Below are 19,885 nucleotides of genomic sequence, written 5' to 3' on the forward strand. Positions count from 1 at the left end.
AAACGAAATATCACGAGAGAAATTGAGGCCATCTCGGTAGATGAACTAATGCGTATGAATGAACATTTCTATAGGTGAAGCCAGGAATGTGTAGATGCAGGTGGAGGACATTTTGAACATCTGCGACAAGGTGAGAAATTATTTTACTTTGATTACGCTCTATTATGTGTGCTTGTTATTTACATGCGATGTATACGGGCGCTCTACCGGCCTCAAGATCAGCAAGTTGCCATGAGCTCGTCTGACCTTCAGCTCACCCACGTACCGGTTGCGCTGCGCCGGCCGACCCGACGACCAAAATTTGAGTGAAAGACCCTGTATTTTTGCCAAGGTCACCCGCTTGCCGCGCGCATTCGTCATCCTGCCTGGCTGTCTAGTGTCTGTTAGTTTCTTACAGTGTACCCAAATACTATGTGATTTTTAATAGAATAATCACACCATACTTCTATTTAAAAGTAATGCAAGTGTAATATTGGTGAAGGTTCTTTTGTTTAGTATTGAATCAAAATCTCAAAAATCTATTGTTGCTGCACTTCAGTTTGTAGACTGTCAACCCCTTTAAGTCTCTATAGAAATTCGCTCAGAGAGCATCAATAAATCACCATTTTATACCTGTTTTTCAATTTTGATTTATATACCCCCCCCAGACCCAGGTACATTTTCTTGTCTAAGCATTCCCAATTGCCACTACTGGACTTATAAACGCCTAGCAGAGACCAGTACATATAGAGGAATCAAATTTTAAGGATCTGTCTGTTAGGTCATCAGCCCAGAGGCTGGTTGGATCTTCAAATAGCACCACCAAAGGTTATGCGGTTATAAGGAAACCGCAAAAACCAATGGCAGCACCAAAATGAGGCGTACTAGGCAAGACGAGGAGTGAGGTAGTTTGCCATGGCTTTCCTCACTGGGTCAGAAAGTACTATTGCAGAACGACTGACCCTATGAGCAACACCTGTCATAACACTCAGATGCACTAGTCGTGCTCTGAATGTCATTACTCAGCACCACCCATACCCCAGCAGCTTCCATATTTTCACAGCCATGGATGAGACTGGGACTTCGGTGGAAGCTACACTTTACTCTGGCCTGTACCAAGAGATGGATGCAAAAATACTGAATCCATCAAGAAATGGCAGCAGGCAGATTTTAAGGACATGTTCGTATAATTGTGTAAGAGAGTGCTAAGAGAGGGTTTTAAGAAATTTTAATTTTAAAGCATTAAAAATGGGGATATATTGGATATTTCACATTTTGGATTTTTCGGCCACGATATAAATTACAATCCTTTGCACTTAAAACTTTCATCATACAAATTCCTAAAACACAATTTCTGCATTAAAAATAAAAATTACTTACAAGAGGTGCAAAGGGTTGAACAGTTTTTCCATGTTACACCACATGACGTTAGGATCGTAATCTCTGAAATAAAATCGGAAGCAAGTGGTTGTGATGGAATAAACTTGCCGCAGATAAAAAAACTTCCGGAAATTTTTCTCCCTATAATCACACACATTATAAACTCTAGGATTTTTCCTTCGGAATGGAAGTGTGCCATAATACAACCTTTAGAAAAACAAGAGAACCCAAGCAACCCAGAAGACTTTCGACCAATTTGTATATTACCCCGCCTAGGTAAAATAATCGAAAAAATCGTACACAAACAATTCTCTATTTATCTTAAAAAACGCAACCTACTACTATTTGCTTTACGTCGCACCGACACAGATACGTCTTACGGCGACGATGGGATAGGAAAGCCTAGGTATTGGAAGGAAGTGGCCTCGGCCTTAATTAAGATACAGCCCCGGCATTTTCCTGGTGTGAAAATGGTAAACCACGGAAAACCATCTTCAGCGCTGCCGACAGTAGGGCTCGAAGCCACTATCTCCCGATTAGTGGATACTGGCCGCATTTAAGCGACTGCAGCTATCGAATTCGGTACGCAACCTACTGGACAGATATCGATAAGGACTCCGACTTAACCACAGCACTACCAAAGCATTATTGAAAGTTACCAATGTCATTCAATTAATAATGGACCGTTGTCATACTATTAGACTTAAGTAAAGTCTGCGTAGACAGAGACATATTATTGGCAAAATTCGAAGATATAATATTTTCCCCTACACCTTTATCTTAGCTGCAGTCATATCTCACAGGACGTCAACAATGTGTATCTAAGAATAACCACAGTAAATTGGAGAAGAAAAACCAAGGAACAGAAATCGGTTTGAAAGAATCTTGGCCTAACCATTGACAAAACACTAACCCGGTCTGAATACGCAACAAAAATCTGCCAGGGAACTTTCTACACACTACACTCATTTAACAGGCTAAGAGATCGTGTCCCATTTAACACAAAGAAATTATTTATACAAAGTTTAATTCTACCCATTTTCGTTTACGGAGACGTTATATACAACAATTTAAACAGCACACTCAGTACCAAATTACAACGCATGTATCCGCTTTATCTTCAATAAACCGAGACATTGCCATACCTCCCCCTACCTTAATCAGTTATTTTGCCTATATTTGGAGGAGAGGCGAAAGCTGCACTCTGTGTCAGTTATTCATAATTTAGGGCTGGGATGTTTATGCAGTAATAGGTTAGAATGCGAACTTACTGAAGCGAGTGAAAAGTAAAGTCTACCTGCAGGGCGGTAATGCTATGAGGTTTGCATAAACATTAGGGGTTCTAATGGGCCGAACCCCTAATATTTATGCAAACCTTATAGCATTACCGCCCTGCAGGTAGACTTTACTTTTCACTCGCTTCAGTAAGTTTGCATTCTAACCTATTATTGCATAAACATCCGGGCCCTATTCATAGTGTTCTACGGAGCGAAAAACCGGTTTACTTGAGAGATGACCTTCAGTACCTATCATCCAGGAATAGTCTGCAAACAAGGTCATAACTGGTGTCGTCGCGATTGCGGACACAAAATATATGGGAAGAGTGCCAACTCGTTCCAGGGTTTTCCCCTTTCATTTGCGTCTTTATTGTAAACAATCTCGATTGTCGATAGCCTCCATGTGCCTATTTCCTACAGACAAGCCTTCGTGAAATAAACTATCTATATTGCACTTTTCTTACTTGTGCAAGTGCATAAAGATTCGTTCTTAGCGCTAACCGGGGCTGCCTGCCCTTTTTTAGAGCAGCTTGCTTATTTTCGAGGTAGGCCTGCCGTGTAGATCCGCACATGAAGTTAACGGCAGGTGGTCGGAAGACCCACGGACGCCAAGAACCCGCATGGTTAACCGTACTCGGCCTTCAAAATAATGAAGACCTAGTCCCATAATCAGCTGCTATTTTGCTTTGTCAGAATAACTGTTTGCACTTTTTAAGAAGTTTGTCGTTTTTACTACTAATTATTTACGTATAAATTTAGACTTATAATTATTTTTCAGGGGCTGTCTGGCCGTGGCGGTAAAAGCGTGGTCGGTTCGCCCGGAAGGACGTGGGTTCGAATCCCCGTCAGGAAGCCGTAAAATTTAAGAAATGAGATTTCCACTTCCGGAGGTGCATATGGCCCTGAAGTTCACTCAGCCTACACCAAAAATGAGTACTAGGTTAATTCCTGGGGGCAAAGGTGGCCAGACGTTGAGCTAACCACTCTACCCCATCACGTGCCGAGGTTAACAATGGAGAAGCCCTTACCTTCCACTCCTCCAAGGGCCTTCATGGCCTGTGCGGAGCTGACTTTGCTTTGCTTATAATTATTTCTCATCTATCATATTCGTGATAATTTTACATACACACCGTTAATAATACACTCTTATTTAGCTAAGGTAAGGGTTATTCTGCCCGAAGGCAGGTTCGAACCTCCGCAGAGGTGTTCCTGAGCCGGAGTTTACGTGCGGTAGGGTGGCCAGTTCCATTCCGCTCCTCCATTCCCTTACCCCCCACCAACAGCGCGTGGCAACCCATCCAACTCCTGACCACGCCCAATGTTGCTTAACTTCGGAGATCTCACGGGATCCGGTGTTTCAACACGGCTACGGCCGTTGGCACTCTTATTTACAACATACGTTTTTTTTTTTTTTGAAGGAACGACACTTACGTTTTCTGTTGCTATTTGCTTTACGTCGCACCGACACAGATACGTCTTATGGCGACGATTTGATAGGAAAGGCCTAGGAATGGGAAGGAAGCGGCCGTGGCTTTAAGGTACAGCCCCAGCATTTACATACATACATACATACATACATACATACATTATCATTATAGACTGTTATGCCTTTCAGCGTTCAGTCTGCAAGCCTCTGTGAATTTACTAAACGTCGCCACAATCCTCGATTTGCAAAAAGTGTTGTGGCCACATTTAGTTCTATACCTCTTATCTTTAAATCGTTAGAAACCGAGTCTAACCATCATCGTCTTGGTCTACGTCTACTTGTCTTAAGCAGAGTCCATTATTCTCCTAGGTAACCTATCCTCCTCCATTCGCCTCACATGACCCCACCACCGAAGCCGGTTTATGCGTACAGCTTTATCCATCGAGTTCTTTCCTAAATTAGCCTTTATCTCCTCATTCCGAGTACCCTCCTGCAATTGTTCCCATCTGTTTGTACCAGCAATCATTCTTGCTACTTTCATGTCTGTTACTTCTAACTTATGAATAAGATATCCTGAGTCCATTCAGCTCCCACGGAAAACCATCTTCAGGGCTGCCGACTGTGGGGTACACTTACGCTTACTCCATTCTGAGGATAAATGACATTACGTCCAAAAACTTTTCCCAGTTGCCATCCTCATTGTGCTTCCTCGTGCTTCGAGCAAATCTTTCGTCGAGTTTGCAGTATTTTCTTTTTCTTTTAGATCCTTTGAAATTTAGGTCCATCGGCATAATTGAATGATCTGAATTCTTTGCTTCCAGCTTTAGATAGGTGATGAGATCTTTTATTCTTGGGTGAGGCCTTCCAATGTTACTATTGATTTTGTAATTCCTCCCTTCAATGGTATTGTTTGTTCTATGTCTAACGTTAAAACAGTTCCACATCTCCAGCGGGATAGACTCATTTAGCACCCATTGCTCAACAATAAAGTCGAAAAATTCTGTTAATTTCACACCCGGCGGAGCTTGACTGTGAATTAGAATCCATCCAATCTCTACATCTTCAGGCTTAAGGAAATCAAGTGCATCACATTTTCTTACATTTCGTCTGATTTCTTCGTTTCCCTGGTAAGGAGTCGTCATTCCCCTTTCCTGAACCTTCCTCCACAGACGCTGCGTGAAATGGAAAAAACAGCCGTGAATCTCAGATTGAGGAAATGTTTCTCTTAGCACCAGTCTCAAAGTCTACCGTGAATTTCTCTGGTTTCCACTCTGGTACAGTTTGCACAATGTTTTCGATCATCCAAATATATGTTCCCTCTGTTTTTGTCAGGAAGAATTCCAAATACAATAGGAGTGATGTTAGCTTCACTTTCACTGCTTCTCAGGTCCACATGTATGTGTATATTTGGGCGAACTGGTTGCTTACACTCTTAATTTAAGACGAAACAACGCTTTTTCTCGCAACATTTCCTTAGCTAAAGAACTGGCAAAAATTAACATTCTGTCATCTGTGCCGTCACCTGAAAGGAGAAAGCTCTTTCCGTCAAATATTTTCAACAATTCTTCACTGAGGATGATTTCTGACGCTAACTTCGGTTCTTTCTGCACTCCGTGATCCTTATTCCTTCCATAGTACATTGAATGTTTAATATTTGTAAACTGAGGAATGTATGCTACAAGTTCATATCCTTTATTAGGCAAATTTTGAAGTTCTTCAGAATGAATCTGAGGTATAGAAGAACTAGGCTCTTCTCTGTCCCGTTTCTTTCCACGAAATATTGCTTGTTTTACATCCAGTTGAGCCTCATAAGGTATGCTATCATGATTTGCAATTTTCACGACTTCGTTACCTAAAATATGAAAGGAAATAAATAATAATTAGTAATTAAATATTAATAATGAAATATTTTGAACATCTTCTCAATGTAAAAGGAAATCATCATGGTGGTGTTCCAAACAGCCAAGCTCATGGGGAGGAGGAAAATGATGATGGTGAAATTATGCTTGAGGAAGTGGAAAGGATAGTAAATAAACTCCATTGCCATAAAGCAGCAGGAATAGATGAAATTAGACCTGAAATGGTGAAGTATAGTGGGAAGGCAGGGATGAAATGGCTTCATAGAGTAGTAAAATTAGCGTGGAGTGTTGGTAAGGTACCTTCAGATTGGACAAAAGCAGTAATTGCACCTATCTATAAGTAAGGGAACAGGAAGGATTGCAACAACTATCGAGGTATCTCATTGATTAGTATACCAGGCAAAGTATTCACTGGCATCTTGGTAGGGAGGGTGCGATCAGTGGTTGAGAGGATGTTGTATGAAAACCAGTGTGGTTTCAGACCACAGAGAGGCTGCCAGGATCAGATTTTCAGTATGTGCCAGGTAATTGAAAAATGCTACGAGAGGAATAGGCAGTTGTGTTTATGTCTCGTAGATCTAGAGAAAGCGTATGACAGGGTACCGAGGGAAAAGATATTCGCCATACTGGGGGACTATGGAATTAAAGGTAGATTATTAAAATCAAATAAAGGCATTTATGTTGACAATTGGGCTTCAGTGAGAATTGATGAAAGAATGCGTTGTTGGTTCAGGGTACATACAGGGGTTAGACAAGGCTGTAATCTTTCTCCTTTGCTGTTCGTAGTTTACATGGATCATCTGCTGAAAGGTATAAAATGGCAGGGAGGGATTCAGTTAGGTGGAAATGTAGTAAGCAGTTTGGCCTATGCTGACGACTTGGTCTTAATGGCAGACTGTGCCGAAAACCTGCAGTCTAATATCCTGGAACTTGAAAATAGGTGCAATGAGTATGGTATGAAAATTAGCCTCTCGAAGACTAAATTGATGTCAGTAGGTAAGAAATTCAACAGAATTGAATGTCAGATTGGTGATACAAAGCTCGAACAGGTCGATAATTTCAAGTATTTAGGTTGTGTATTCTCCCAGGATGGTAATATAGTAAGTGAGATTGAATCATGGTGTCGTAAAGCTAATGCAGTCAGATCGCAGTTGCGATCAACAGTATTCTGTAAGATTGAAGTCAGCTCCCAGACGAAACTATCTTTACATCGGTCTGTTTTCAGACCAACTTTGCTTTAAGGGAGCGAAAGCTGGGTGGACTCAGGATATCTTATTCATAAGTTAGAAGTAACAGACATGAAAGTAGCAAGAATGATTGTTGGTACAAACAGGTGGGAACAATGGCAGGAGGGTACTCGGAATGAGGAGATAAAGGCTAATTTAGAAATGAACTCGATGGATGAAGCTGTACGCATAAACCGGTTTCGGTTGTGGGGTGATGTGAGGCGAATGGAGGAGGATAGGTTACCTAGGAGAATAATGGACTCTGTTATGGAGGGTAAGAGAAGTAGAGGGAGACCAAGACGATGATGGTTATATTCGGTTTCTAACGATTTAAAGATAAGAGGTGTAGAACTAAATGAGGCCACAATACTAGTTGCAAATCGAGGATTGTGGCGACGTTTAGTAAATTCTCAGAGGCTTGCAGACTGAACGCTGAAAGGCATAACAGTCTATAATGATAATGTATGTATGTTTGTATGTATAATTAAATAAGATTAACATATATTTAATAATCAAAACAATTAGGTACTTTGGTTGTTAATAAATACAACCAAATTACATTAAAAATTTTCTACACGCTTCACAACACATGAGATTTCATGTTTATCAATATGGAAAAAATGAAACTGGATCACAAATAGTAAATATAATGTACTTTAATATATTTGCAACTAAAGTTTAAATGAATCAGCGTTGAAACCTAATAGACAGGTATACACATTAAAATTTCTAAAATCTGTTAAGATAAGTTATGTTACATAAAGCAAAGCAAAGTCATCTCCGTACAGGCCATGAAGGCCCTTGGAGGGGTGGAAGGTCAAGGCTTCCACTATAAGTAACCTCGGCACTTGATGGGGGTAGAGTGGTTAACTCTACGCCCGGCCGCCTTTGCCGTCAGGAATTAACCTGGTACTCATTTTTGGTGTAGGCTGAGTGAACCTCAGGGCCATGTGCACATCCGGAAGTGGAAATCTCGTTTCTTAAATTTTACGACTTGCTGACGGGGATTCGAACCCACGTCCTTATGTTACTTACCTTTAGTAAATAATTTTCCTTTGCACTCCTTCGTTTTCTTCTTCAAACAAATCCATGTGGTAAGACCATTTTTACCTACTTACTTAATCCGTTTACCCTCCAGGGTTGGTTTTCCCCCGGACTCAGCGAGGGATCCCACCTCTACCGAATCAAGGGTAGTGTTCTGGAGCGTGAGACACTGAGTCGGGGATACAACTGGGGAGGAGGACCAGTTCCTCGCCAGGCTATGCTGAACAGGGACCTTGTGAGGGGATGGGAAGATTGGAAGGGATAGACAGGGAGCAGGGAAGAAAGTGGTCGTGGCCTTTAGTTATGTACCATGCCGGCATTTGCCTGGAGGAGAAATGGGAAACCACGGAAAACCACTTCCAGGATGATTGAAATGGGAATAGAACCTACTTCTACTCATTTGACCTTCCGAGGCTGAGTGGACCCCGTTCCAGTCCTCGTACCCGAGCCTCCGGGGGTGACAGCTAATCACACTAACCACTACACCATAGAAACACCAGTTTTACTCATTCTAAAGTGTCTGTAACTATAACCATCCAATAAGGCACATGGGTTACCTTCCTCCGTTTCGAAAAACTCCGTAATAGCACAACGATTAAATAGCAGAAACAAGCAAACGAACTAAAAACTCAACACGGTGGTAGAGCTAACGTTCAGTATGGCAACTAGAGCAGAACTGGATTGGTAAGACGGGTTGAAGAGGAGTGGAAAACCCTGGAACCCAAATATTTTGTGTCCGCAATCGAGACTGTTAATGAGGTGTCCGCAATCGACACAGAACTTCATAACTAACTCCCTGCTAATTTTCCCTACTCATCACACTACTAGTTACAGCAACACCACCTAGATATAAGGCCTGTGCATGGTGTCGAGATTAAAAGGAAAATGGCGGACTGTTGAGGCAATGCCTTGTGAAAGTGATCCGTAAATTTGTCATACAAATACAATAATGGTCTACAAATGTTGTGTGCCTAATTGTAGGGGAAACTACAGTGCCAATAGCAAAGTACAGATTTTTAGATTTCCGAAAGTTGAAGATCTAAAAAAGAAATGGATATGTGCAATAAAGCGCGAGAATTTCATTCCAACGAAGTATTCAGTGGTAAGTAACTAGATACTAGGTTATGCATTTTTTATTAGCAAATGTTTTATTTCATATTGTTTTCATATATTTATATAATCTAGATATGGCAGCAGTGAGGTTAGCGATGCGTTGTTGTCGATGACAGCTGTCAAAAAGCACGTGGCTTTGTTTACAAATTCAAATCTCCCGCCAAAATTCAAATTTCCCGCAAAAATTCAAATTTCCCGCCAGAATTCAAATTTCCCGCGGGAGGAGGCCGCCGAACCATCCAATTATACTACTTCTACCACTGAAGGTTCCACGACTTATCCCCAGTGCTGTTCCTTCACTTTTGCCAAATTGCCCAACGTATTTGAGTAGTTCAAAAACGTATCGAGAAGGTCCTGAAGAGAAGAAGAAGAAGAGAAATGAAAATATCCAGGCAGCAATCGAGGAGAGTGAAGTAGAATATAATTTACACAAGAATAGAATAACATTTTCTAACTTCACTGACCTGAAAGACAAGTTAAATAATCTGAATGTAGGTGAATCATGGGACATACTTCACAAAGGTGTAAATATAGTAATAGTTAAAATTGTGTTGAACCCTGAACCTGAAATAATTAGTTCTATAGTTATCAATGAAACTTTGGAGTTAAGTGTATACTATAATAACATCAAATTAGACAGTATCGGTAACTTTCGTTTCCGACAGTCTGTAAAGGACCTGGATGAAATTTCAGTGCTTCTTGAAAAAGTTGACACGTTAAGTTCTGAGGTTCACAGTGCAAACAGCACTAATGACATTTTAGGTTTAGCAGCGAACCTTTTGAAACAAGTCAGCATGTTAGAACCGAGACTAAAAGGACCACTTGAATTCATGATTGAACAGATTGCACTTTGGTCACACGAGAGGATGATTTATAGTCCTTCCTTTCTGATTTTATCTTCAATATTGCAGTCCATTTCACCCCAATGCTATGCATACCACAGACATCTCAATTTATTGTATCTGCCTCATCCATGTACCATCAGGAGGCTTTCTTCTTCTTTAAAAGTAGATCCTAGAATAGAACAGCATGATAACAATTTCCTGAAGTATATAAGGGATACATTTTCTGGCAATGATAATGATAATTTCATTGTGCTTATGATGGATGAAATTCATGTTAAACCATTAGTGGACTATAAATGTGGTAATGTTGTTGGTAAAGCATTCAATGATGAGCAGTTAGCAACAGGTGCTTATTGTTTTATGGTTTCAAGTTTGTTATCTGATTTTAAGGAAGTAGCTCACATATTACCTGTAAAATCAATTACTGGAGAATATTTGCATGGTGTACTAAGAAAAGTTATTATAGGATTAGAGGAAACAGGGTTTAAAGTTGTTTGTGTTGTTAGAGATAATAGTTCTGTAAACAGAAAATGCATGCAAAAAATTTTCACCTGAAAATGAATTGAAATGTGTTTTTCCGCATCCTGCTGATGAGAGCAGACCACTTTTCTTTGTGTTTGATAGTGTTCACTTGCTCAAATGTATTCGCAATAACTGGCTAAATCGAAAGGATGAGAATATGTGCATGAACGTCCCTGATTTTGAAGATAACAGTGCAGTGCAGTGTGCTTCTTTTCTTACAATTAAGAAATTATATGATCTTGAGCATGAAAAGTTCATAAAATATGGTTATGGTCTGTCTCTCAAAGCATTAAGTTCTTCATCATTTGAAGGGCAGAATGTAAAATTAGCTCTGCAAGTGTTCGATGACAATGTTATAGAAGGGCTGAAAGTGTTAGGTGAAAAGTGTAAGCTACCATATTATAAAGAAACAGCCTCATATATCAAAATGATAATAGATTGCTGGGCTGTTGTCAATGTCAAAACACCAGGTAAAGGGGTAAGGCTCAACAACAGCTTAATGTGTCCAGTCTCTTCGAATTCAGGGGAAGGGCTTGAATATTTGAAGAAATTCCTACAATGGCTAGTAAAGTGGAGAGATCTAGGTGGAAAAGGTTCATTATCATCTGAAACAATGGCTGCTTTGATATTGACAACTGAAGGATTGTTTATGTTGATAGAATATTGTTTGTCAAAATTTAATTTTGCATATGTCCTATTAGGAAAATTTCAAACAGACATATTAGAGGACAGGTTTGGGAAATATAGGCAGCTTGCAGGAGGGCAGTACAATATTTCTTTGAGGCAGTTGTTTGAAGTTGAAAAGAAGTTAAGGTTTCTGCCATCTCTGACTCTAAAGATAAGACCAAACACATTTGGGGAGATTGAAGTAGATGGGTTCTCTGACCCGCCTCCTGAATCCTCTGCCTTTTTGGATTTTGATAATTCATTGTGTAAGATGTACATATAAGTTTACAGGATATTGAAAACTGTAACAATGACATGCCAATTTTAGTCTATTTAGCGGGATATTGTTGCTATAGTGTCTCAAAATATTTGAAATGTGAACACTGTAAAGGAATTCTTGTTACTGTGGACTTCATTGATGCTGATGATGAGGCATATAATCTAATTAGAAATAAGAGTAGGGGTAGGCTTTTGTTCCCCGAAATGTCTGTTATCAATGTAATAATACATAATTATCTGGTAGTAACAAAATTAGGTACAGATTTTGAAACAGAGTTTTTTTTAGTAAATGATCATAGGGAGGTTGTTTGTGGGAGCCAGATATGTACAATAACAGACATACATCAGAATGTGTTTGTAAAAAACTGGTATGGACTTCAACAAACATTCTTTTGGATAATTATTGTAAGAAAAAAAAGCTCCATGTTAAAGATCGCACTGACGAGGAAGAAACGTGTTATTTGTCAACAGGACTGAATTTCATGCGAATCTGCATTTATGTAAATAAGTGTGTTGTTGCTTTCAATTATTTTTGTGGGTGGGGGACGAAATAAAACATTTATTATGAATTTCGGTATTCTGTAATTCTTGAACCTCACTTGATTTTCAGCATTATTTAGACACCTTGTGTATCAACTATCCCTGATTTTTCAGAAATCGCTTTTGGAAGGTGTAAGTGACTTTTATAGGAAAGAATGAGGGTTTGTGGGTAATTATTTTGAGGTTTAAGTAGCCAGATCAATTAAAACATATGGTAGGATGCCATAGTGGCATTATGATGATTGCCTCTATTGTCAGCCATCTTGGTTTTGTGCTCAGGCCTTATATCTAGGTGGTGTTGTTTACAGTGATTCATTCGTTCCCGCTACTATCCGCCTACGGAATTCCCTGCCGGTTGAAATTAGAGACATTCCTAGTACTCCGCTGTTCAAAAGAAGGTGTAACAAATATTACATACATATAGGAACATAATCTATATCACATATCCAAGATAATTTAAGTTACTTTCTTTCTTTCTTTCTTAATCGGTTTATCCTCCAGGGTTGGTTTTTCCCTCAGACTCAGCGAGGGATCCCACCTCTACCGCATCAAGGGCAGTGTCCTGGAGCTTCAGACTCTAGGTCGGGGATACAACTGGGGAGAATGACCAGTACCTCGCCCAGGCGGCCTCACCTGCTATGCTGAACAGGGGCCTTGTGGAGGGATGGGAAGGCTGGATGGGACAGGCAAGGAAGAGGGGAAGGAAGCGGCTGTGGTCTTAAGTTAGGTACCATCCCGGCACATGCCTGGAGGAGAAGTGGGAAACGACGGAAAACCACTTACAGGATTGCTGAGGTCGGAATCGAACCCACCTCTACTCAGTTGACCTCCCGAGGCTGAGTGGACCCCGTTCCAGCCCTCGTACCACTTTTCAAATTTCGAGGCAGAGCCGGGAATTGAACCCGAGCCTCCGAGGGGTGGCAGCTAATCACACTAACCACTACACCACAGAGGCGGACTAAGTTACTTTCTTCAGGTAAATATTAACCGTACGAACTAGATGATAAGCTGACAGATCAAGGGAAAGGAAACATGCAGAATAATGCTCCTTGTGACATTTTCATGTATGCTGAGTGGCAAAACAGCTCTAAATTTAGTATAACCGTCATAACATGTAGCCAGTGTAGCATCTTAGCTAGCAGCCCGCAGCGCGCTGTGACGTCACTCACCGGTTCAGGCCTCGTCCAGGCGGCCAGCCGTACCGGGTGCCACCGAACTCTCCAAGAGTACCTATTAACGATGGGTACGACCGCTGGCAATGCTGGAAAATTCAAAATTTTAACTTAATAATATTAAAAATAGTTATTGTGCGTGTCATCCGTATAAGCTTGGTGGTGACCTAATGAGGATGAAATGAATGGTGAAGACGTCATCAACACCCAGTCCCCAAGCGAGGGGAACTAAGATTACGAGGGAATTGATTCTGATAATTGAAGCGGGGCCATCGGACCAAAGGCAAGCATTCTATCCATTTACCCACAAAGCCGGACTTTAATTTGCTAAACTTTAGGGTACCATCTCCATTGATCAAGTGTTGAGCATTGACGGTAGCTTGTGAATCAGCCTACTCCATTGTCAATTGGCTGAAGCTCAGAACGCTTAAGGCGTGGCGTTCTTTAAACCAACTGTCGAAAAGGGGTAACGTAAGACTAGTGGTAGCCCACATCTTGATCCCAGCAGACTCGATTTATTGCTGCTTAGACTCCGGTGAATTAAAGCTTCTTGGTGGCTTGAGGACGCAGGTTTACTCAGGACACATAAACGGACATGAGCATTTTAAAATGGAACAAGAATGGTGAGGAAATAAGGTGCAAAGCAAACAGAGTCTTGGGAGGTATAAAGAAAGCAGTTCCGACAGCCTATTTGGCACTAATGCGACCAATACTGTTCCTTCCTGGCACCCCTCTACAGTTGAGAACATGGCAAAACTAGAGGGAAATCAATGGCGAGGAGAACGACTCAATACGTGTAAAAAAACTATCTATAAAAATAACATTTGGAAGGTAGGAAATGTCCTTTGACCTTAGTTGAGGTTTTTACATTGAGGAAAATAATTGAAATGGCCATATCTTAAGAGAGTGTCTCTGTAGTCATGCTTCTGCAGGGTGTATGCATGATGATAACAAACTTTCAGGGATGATGTAGGGCGGCAAATGGATCAATTTGAGATAAGGAACCAAATTCCGGAAACGATCGAGTCAAACGTTAAGCAAAATTCTACTCATTAAGTCCGTTTACCTGCGCAAGTTTCACAAGCTGCTTCATTTCCAAAAAAAATTCGAAATGGCATCCCCCTGTGTCAACGTAGGCATGACAACATCGTAAAAATTTCTGTCGTGCCCATTTGAATATCCCCGGTGTCGTTTGAACAGCGTCGCAGATAGCGAGAATTCTTGCCAAAAGATCCTCTTCAGACTCGACAAATGTTTCACGCACAAGGCTTTTCATATACCGCCACAACAAGAAATCAAGTCGGGGTGAGATCAGGTGAACGAGGAGGCCATGAAACAGGACCTCCTCATCCTATGCATTTTGCAGGGAATGTCTGATCCAGGATTATTCATACCTAGGGCCCGGATGTTTATGCAGTAATAGGCTAGAATGCACACTTACTGAAGCGAGTAATAAGTTAAGTCTACCCGCACGACGGTAATGCTGTGAGGTTTGCATATACATTAGGGGCTCGGCCCATTAGAACCCCTAGATTTTATGTTACTCATACTACATTACGTTAGAGCGGGCTAGTCGACATTTCCTACTAAGTAAATTTGTTTCTAAATAATGGGCCGAACCCCTAATGTTATTGAAACCTCATAGCATTACCGTCGTGTGGGTAGTCTACTTATTACTCGCTTCAGTAAGTTTGCATTCTGACCTATTACTGCATAAACATCCGGGCCCTATCATAACTTTTGACTGGAACGTTTCCGGTCTACAGTTCCTTATTTCAAATTGATCCATTTGCCGTTCTCCATCATGCCCGAACCTTTGTAACATAATCACGAATACACCCTGTAAAATCCTAAGCATTCGCCATGCCTCTCATAGAAAACTCAACATTTGTGAGACTCTGAGGATTGCATTTAAGGACCATGATGGTCATAATAAAATGGTACTTGTCCACAGTTTTCAAACTCTCTTTTCCTCATTTTGTTTCACACATATTCTGCCTCTGTTGAAGGACGTGGAAGATGAAGCGGTGCATACCTGGAATACGCCCATTGAGCCCGAAGTTGGAAGCTGCAGCCAGAAACAATGTTAACGAGGTGCCCGAGAGAAGACAAGAGGATCTGGCTCACATTCGGGAGTGGATTCTGACACAGCCTCATCTTAGAGCGAGAACAGGTAGAGTGGTAACGTGTTAAAGAGATTTACGAAAAAAAGTTATGAGTGTTTTATTGAACACATCCATACTTAATCTTTTTATTGTTATAGTTCATTTTAATGGAATTTATTTGGAATAACAGTGCCTCTCGAATTAATATCGTACCTTCGTTACCGGTAGGGGAGAAAACTGCAGCGTCTTGGCCCTATGAAAGAAAATATAGAAAACTCATAGAAGTAATCATTTAGCAAGATCAAGGAGGCAGGGAGTAAAAATAAAAGAAGAACGATAAATATAAACATGAGAGCACGCATGTACATTCTTTAATAAATATGTTTGTGTATTTAATAATAGTTATATTTAATTATAAATACATTAAAAATCAAAAGTGCATCAACTACACTATATTCAGATGAAAAGCAATCAAATATATATATATTGCGCCGTTCCCGGCTCTCTCAGAGGACGCATAATATTCAGGCTAGCTTAATTATGACCTTTCCAAATAAATAGTTCTATAATTTGGGTGGTGAGTTCCGAATAAGAGAAAGGCATACCATACGGAGCCAAATAAGACTTAAATCACATATAGAAACGACTCTCATATGTTGCTTATTCTAATTCTTATGCTATCAAGATGTTACCGCTCTCATTTACTTAAATCTAGGTCTCTAAACTACGAACACATTGAAAGAACTGTTTAAGATTTTACATATTTGTTTATTATACAAATGTTTCAATCCAGAACTCGAATGTTGAGCTATCCTCCACAAGAAAAATCTGGTAAAGGAAACTGTATGATCGACTGTTCACTTGGCCTATTTCTAGGGAACATGGGCTTAACCTCATAAGTCTACCTATTTCTCCATTCGATTATATAATTAATCATTTCCTTTTCTCTTCTAATTGCTCCATATCACTCCTTCATTCAGCACTTCCACATTTCTGGGTAAAAGAAGAACCGAAGAAATGACGGTATCGTGCAAAAATACATGTAGGCAATGTTTACGGAGAATCTGCCGGTATTTGGTACATCCGGCACCCACTATGCGTTCTAAAGGAAAAGCTGTTTGATTTCGTCATCATTTATAATAGATCTACTGAAATCCACTGCACTAAGTGCTCAGGTCTTGTTTGCCCACAAAATCAGGGACAGAATACAGTATATGGTAAATTATTAAGTTCCGCATAAGCCATTATTCAGCTGAATATCATTATGATCCAGCTCATTACTATGAAATTAAAAATCATAAGTCCAAAAGAAAATGTCAAATTCTCCCTCTTAGGCCCTTAAAGAAATAATCAAACCAGAATAAAGCGTACAATTAATAGATTGAAACATTGAAGTCAAATATGTTTGAATACTTAAATTAGTGAAATAGTTCCTAACATAGGTAATTAAAATTCGTATGAGTAATTAAAAACTTACTTGGGTAACTAAAGAAAAACTTATCTGGATAACTAAAAAACTTATCTGGGTAACTAAAAAAATTCATTTGGGTGCACCCTAGCAAAGGAAAAGAAAAATATTTACAACATGAGTTCCAATAAGCAAAAATATAGACTGAGGGTGTCTTTTTCATGGTATCCAGGACGCATTTTGAGATTTATAACCATATCTCATGAATTGGAATTTCCCCTATTACATAACAGGTTTGAATTAACTATTAGCTCTCCCACGGAGCTCATATTCATTTACTGCCATATAATCATTCCTATCTTTCTCAACATACTAATAAATACCTATGGATATTAACCTGGGAGGATAGTTCCCTAATGCTTCGATACATAATTAAGTCACAATGTTGGATATTGAATATTCATGCTCCTTTATTTACGTTGTTTTATTCTGCGTGAAGTCTGATAAGTCCTCTTTTTAAATCAATGTAGTTCTCATAAAAGGTTCAAACAGTACCAATAAGATACACATACCATTTAAAGATCCAAATCCTCTCGTCATTTTAAGTTAAACATACGTGCGATATTATACTTGTTAACGACTACTCTACGAGTCTCATCTGAAATATGCTATCTAAAGTGGTGCATGGTGTGAAGACTTGAACATCGAATATGATTCCTACATTTTCATTTAGCCATCAGTGATAGGAAGTCGCCTAAGAAGTTACTACGTTCCTCTCGTCTGAGAATAGATTGGTATTAGGAAACATTTGTGACAGTACATGTGTTTAGTTCGTCCTCCTAACTGAGATTTCGTTGACACTACCAAGTGTGCGTTCTAACCAACAGATGTCACTCCGATCTTATTTGAATTTCTTTATGCTTGCTTGTAAGATAAACAGTACATGAAACTGTTACACATTCATTTCCTTATTAGCAAAACTCTACATGAAAACCGTTAAGTGGATAACCACGTTACCGTGCTCATCCTCGCGAAGAATCAATAACCATCACTATTCTAAATCATCAATCACGTATCAACTTCTCTTAAAATATTATTATTATACTTTCAAAAATATATTCTGTTTCCTTACTAAATACGGGTTCACTTGTTACAATCGTGGCCCTTATTATTTTAATCACGGTTCATGGACATATTTTAAGATACTATGACCTTCATTCCTTCATAACCTCCAATTATCATAAATACATTTGTCTAACTAGCAAGCATATCCTACTGCTGGTTCCTAACTTGACATTCATTGGCTATAACCAATATACACACGTACCAACATCGCTCTTTTACATATCATACAACTCACTGTCACCTTGACTAACTCAGTATTTTACACTACATGGATCACATTTCGAACGTAGGCTTTCATCACTGATTGACTACCTATCGGAGGATTTGTCATGCATATCTGAAGATTACCTATCCACCTTTATTCTAACTCATCACACCACTCTTGTCGCTTAATCATTTCGCACGGAACAAATTAATAAATCATATTACACTCACAGTTGAATATGAACATTATTACACTAATTTAAAAGTAAGACTTATCTGAATTCAGCAGCTCCAGTCGTCATATGTCCAGCTGACAGGACACATTGAAACATTGCCTCTTATTTCCCTAGGTGGACGGGAAATATTAGTATAGTTCTCCTCTGGGCTTAGTCATCTCGGTCGGCAACGTCATCCGGCGGCACCCATTTAGGCAGTCTGGCTTATCATCTTCTTAGAACACCTTGCTCATCTCTGGACTAGTTGGAATAGAATAGCAAATAAGATTAATTGGCATTTCCATTGTGAATAGCTGTGAGAAACTGTCTAATGCAAAGATTGTTCCTTTTGAAAGAGTTGATCTACTTGTCGAATATTCTCCTTGGGGTGATGTAATTTTATAATTTGAAATGATCAAATTCTCTTTCTTCACTCAATTTCGAGTTATTGAAGGATTCCCTTTCTGTAACTCTTCACTTCGGTAATATCGTGAAATACGTCAGCAGAGACTACGGTGACGTAAGCTTGTTGCCCTTATTTTCAACTATTCACGTATCTTGGAGTTCTTTTAATGAAATTATTAATCTTCCACTTAATTCGCAACGTAGCTTCTAAAAATCCGTTCTTTGTCCCACTGAGCTGATTTCTTGTTGTACCGTCCTTAAAATTCTGGTGCAGTTACTTCCGTCTTCGACTCGTATATTTCAGGTAGCAATCCAATCTCGTTTTTCTAATTTTTTAAAAATAATTGTTAGTAACAATATTCCCGTTCGATCCTTTTCACTGCCTTCTGAATCTTAATTCTTTTTCTCTCCCACTTGATGTGAATACTTTCGCCTTCGCATGCGGTATGATCAGACCTTTCGACGTTAATTATTCTAAGATACCTGGGTTCCATCTTTGTTCTACTTACGGACGGGACTTCTTATAATAGTGAAATGGCACAATATATACTAGCAAATGTACCCGTGCTTCGCTACGGTATTCTATATTGTATACGGATATCTAAGTAAATCACTGTACATGCAGTGAATAAGATCTTTTTTAATTCCATGTCTCACAGCGTTATCCGAGAAACAGCATAAGGAGGTCCACATACGTTGCTTCTAATGTAAAGAGCGAGTTGCGGAGTTGTGACGATAATGGCATGTCAACTTATCTACTGCCATTCGCAACCGATTTGGGCCCCATTGCCAGCTGCGCGGTCACAATATATTTGGGGAGTTTTCGTAACAATGACGGGCCGCAGTTCCTATTTCAAGACATATAACAATCGAGGAATTTTTATTATAATGGCAGGCACCTTCCCTACAGCCAGTCAAAATTGAGTTTTGCTGTTATCAATATAATGATAAGCCCTTTTTCCTAATGTCAGTTAGCTTACTGCCACTCACACCGAGTTTTTGAGTTTCCATTATAATAGCAGGTCACTATGCCTAACGTCAAGCACATTTTAGATGGTAAATTTGATTATAATGGCGAGCACCCTAGCCTACTAC

General features: G+C 39.7%; 1 protein-coding gene across 1 annotated transcript in view; it reads left to right on the forward strand.

Annotated features, from left to right (window-relative positions):
* LOC137503368 (retinol-binding protein pinta-like) overlaps positions 1 to 19,885 on the forward strand; it is a 62,934-nt gene that overhangs the window by 21,112 nt on the left and 21,937 nt on the right. Inside the window, exon 2 of the mRNA XM_068230930.1 lies at positions 15,338 to 15,501. Within this exon, the coding sequence (XP_068087031.1) occupies positions 15,338 to 15,501 (164 nt within the window). The remainder of the gene's footprint in view (positions 1 to 15,337; positions 15,502 to 19,885) is intronic.

Source organism: Anabrus simplex, chromosome X (genome assembly GCF_040414725.1).
Source record: "Anabrus simplex isolate iqAnaSimp1 chromosome X, ASM4041472v1, whole genome shotgun sequence".
NCBI classification, from domain to species: Eukaryota; Metazoa; Arthropoda; class Insecta; order Orthoptera; family Tettigoniidae; genus Anabrus; species Anabrus simplex.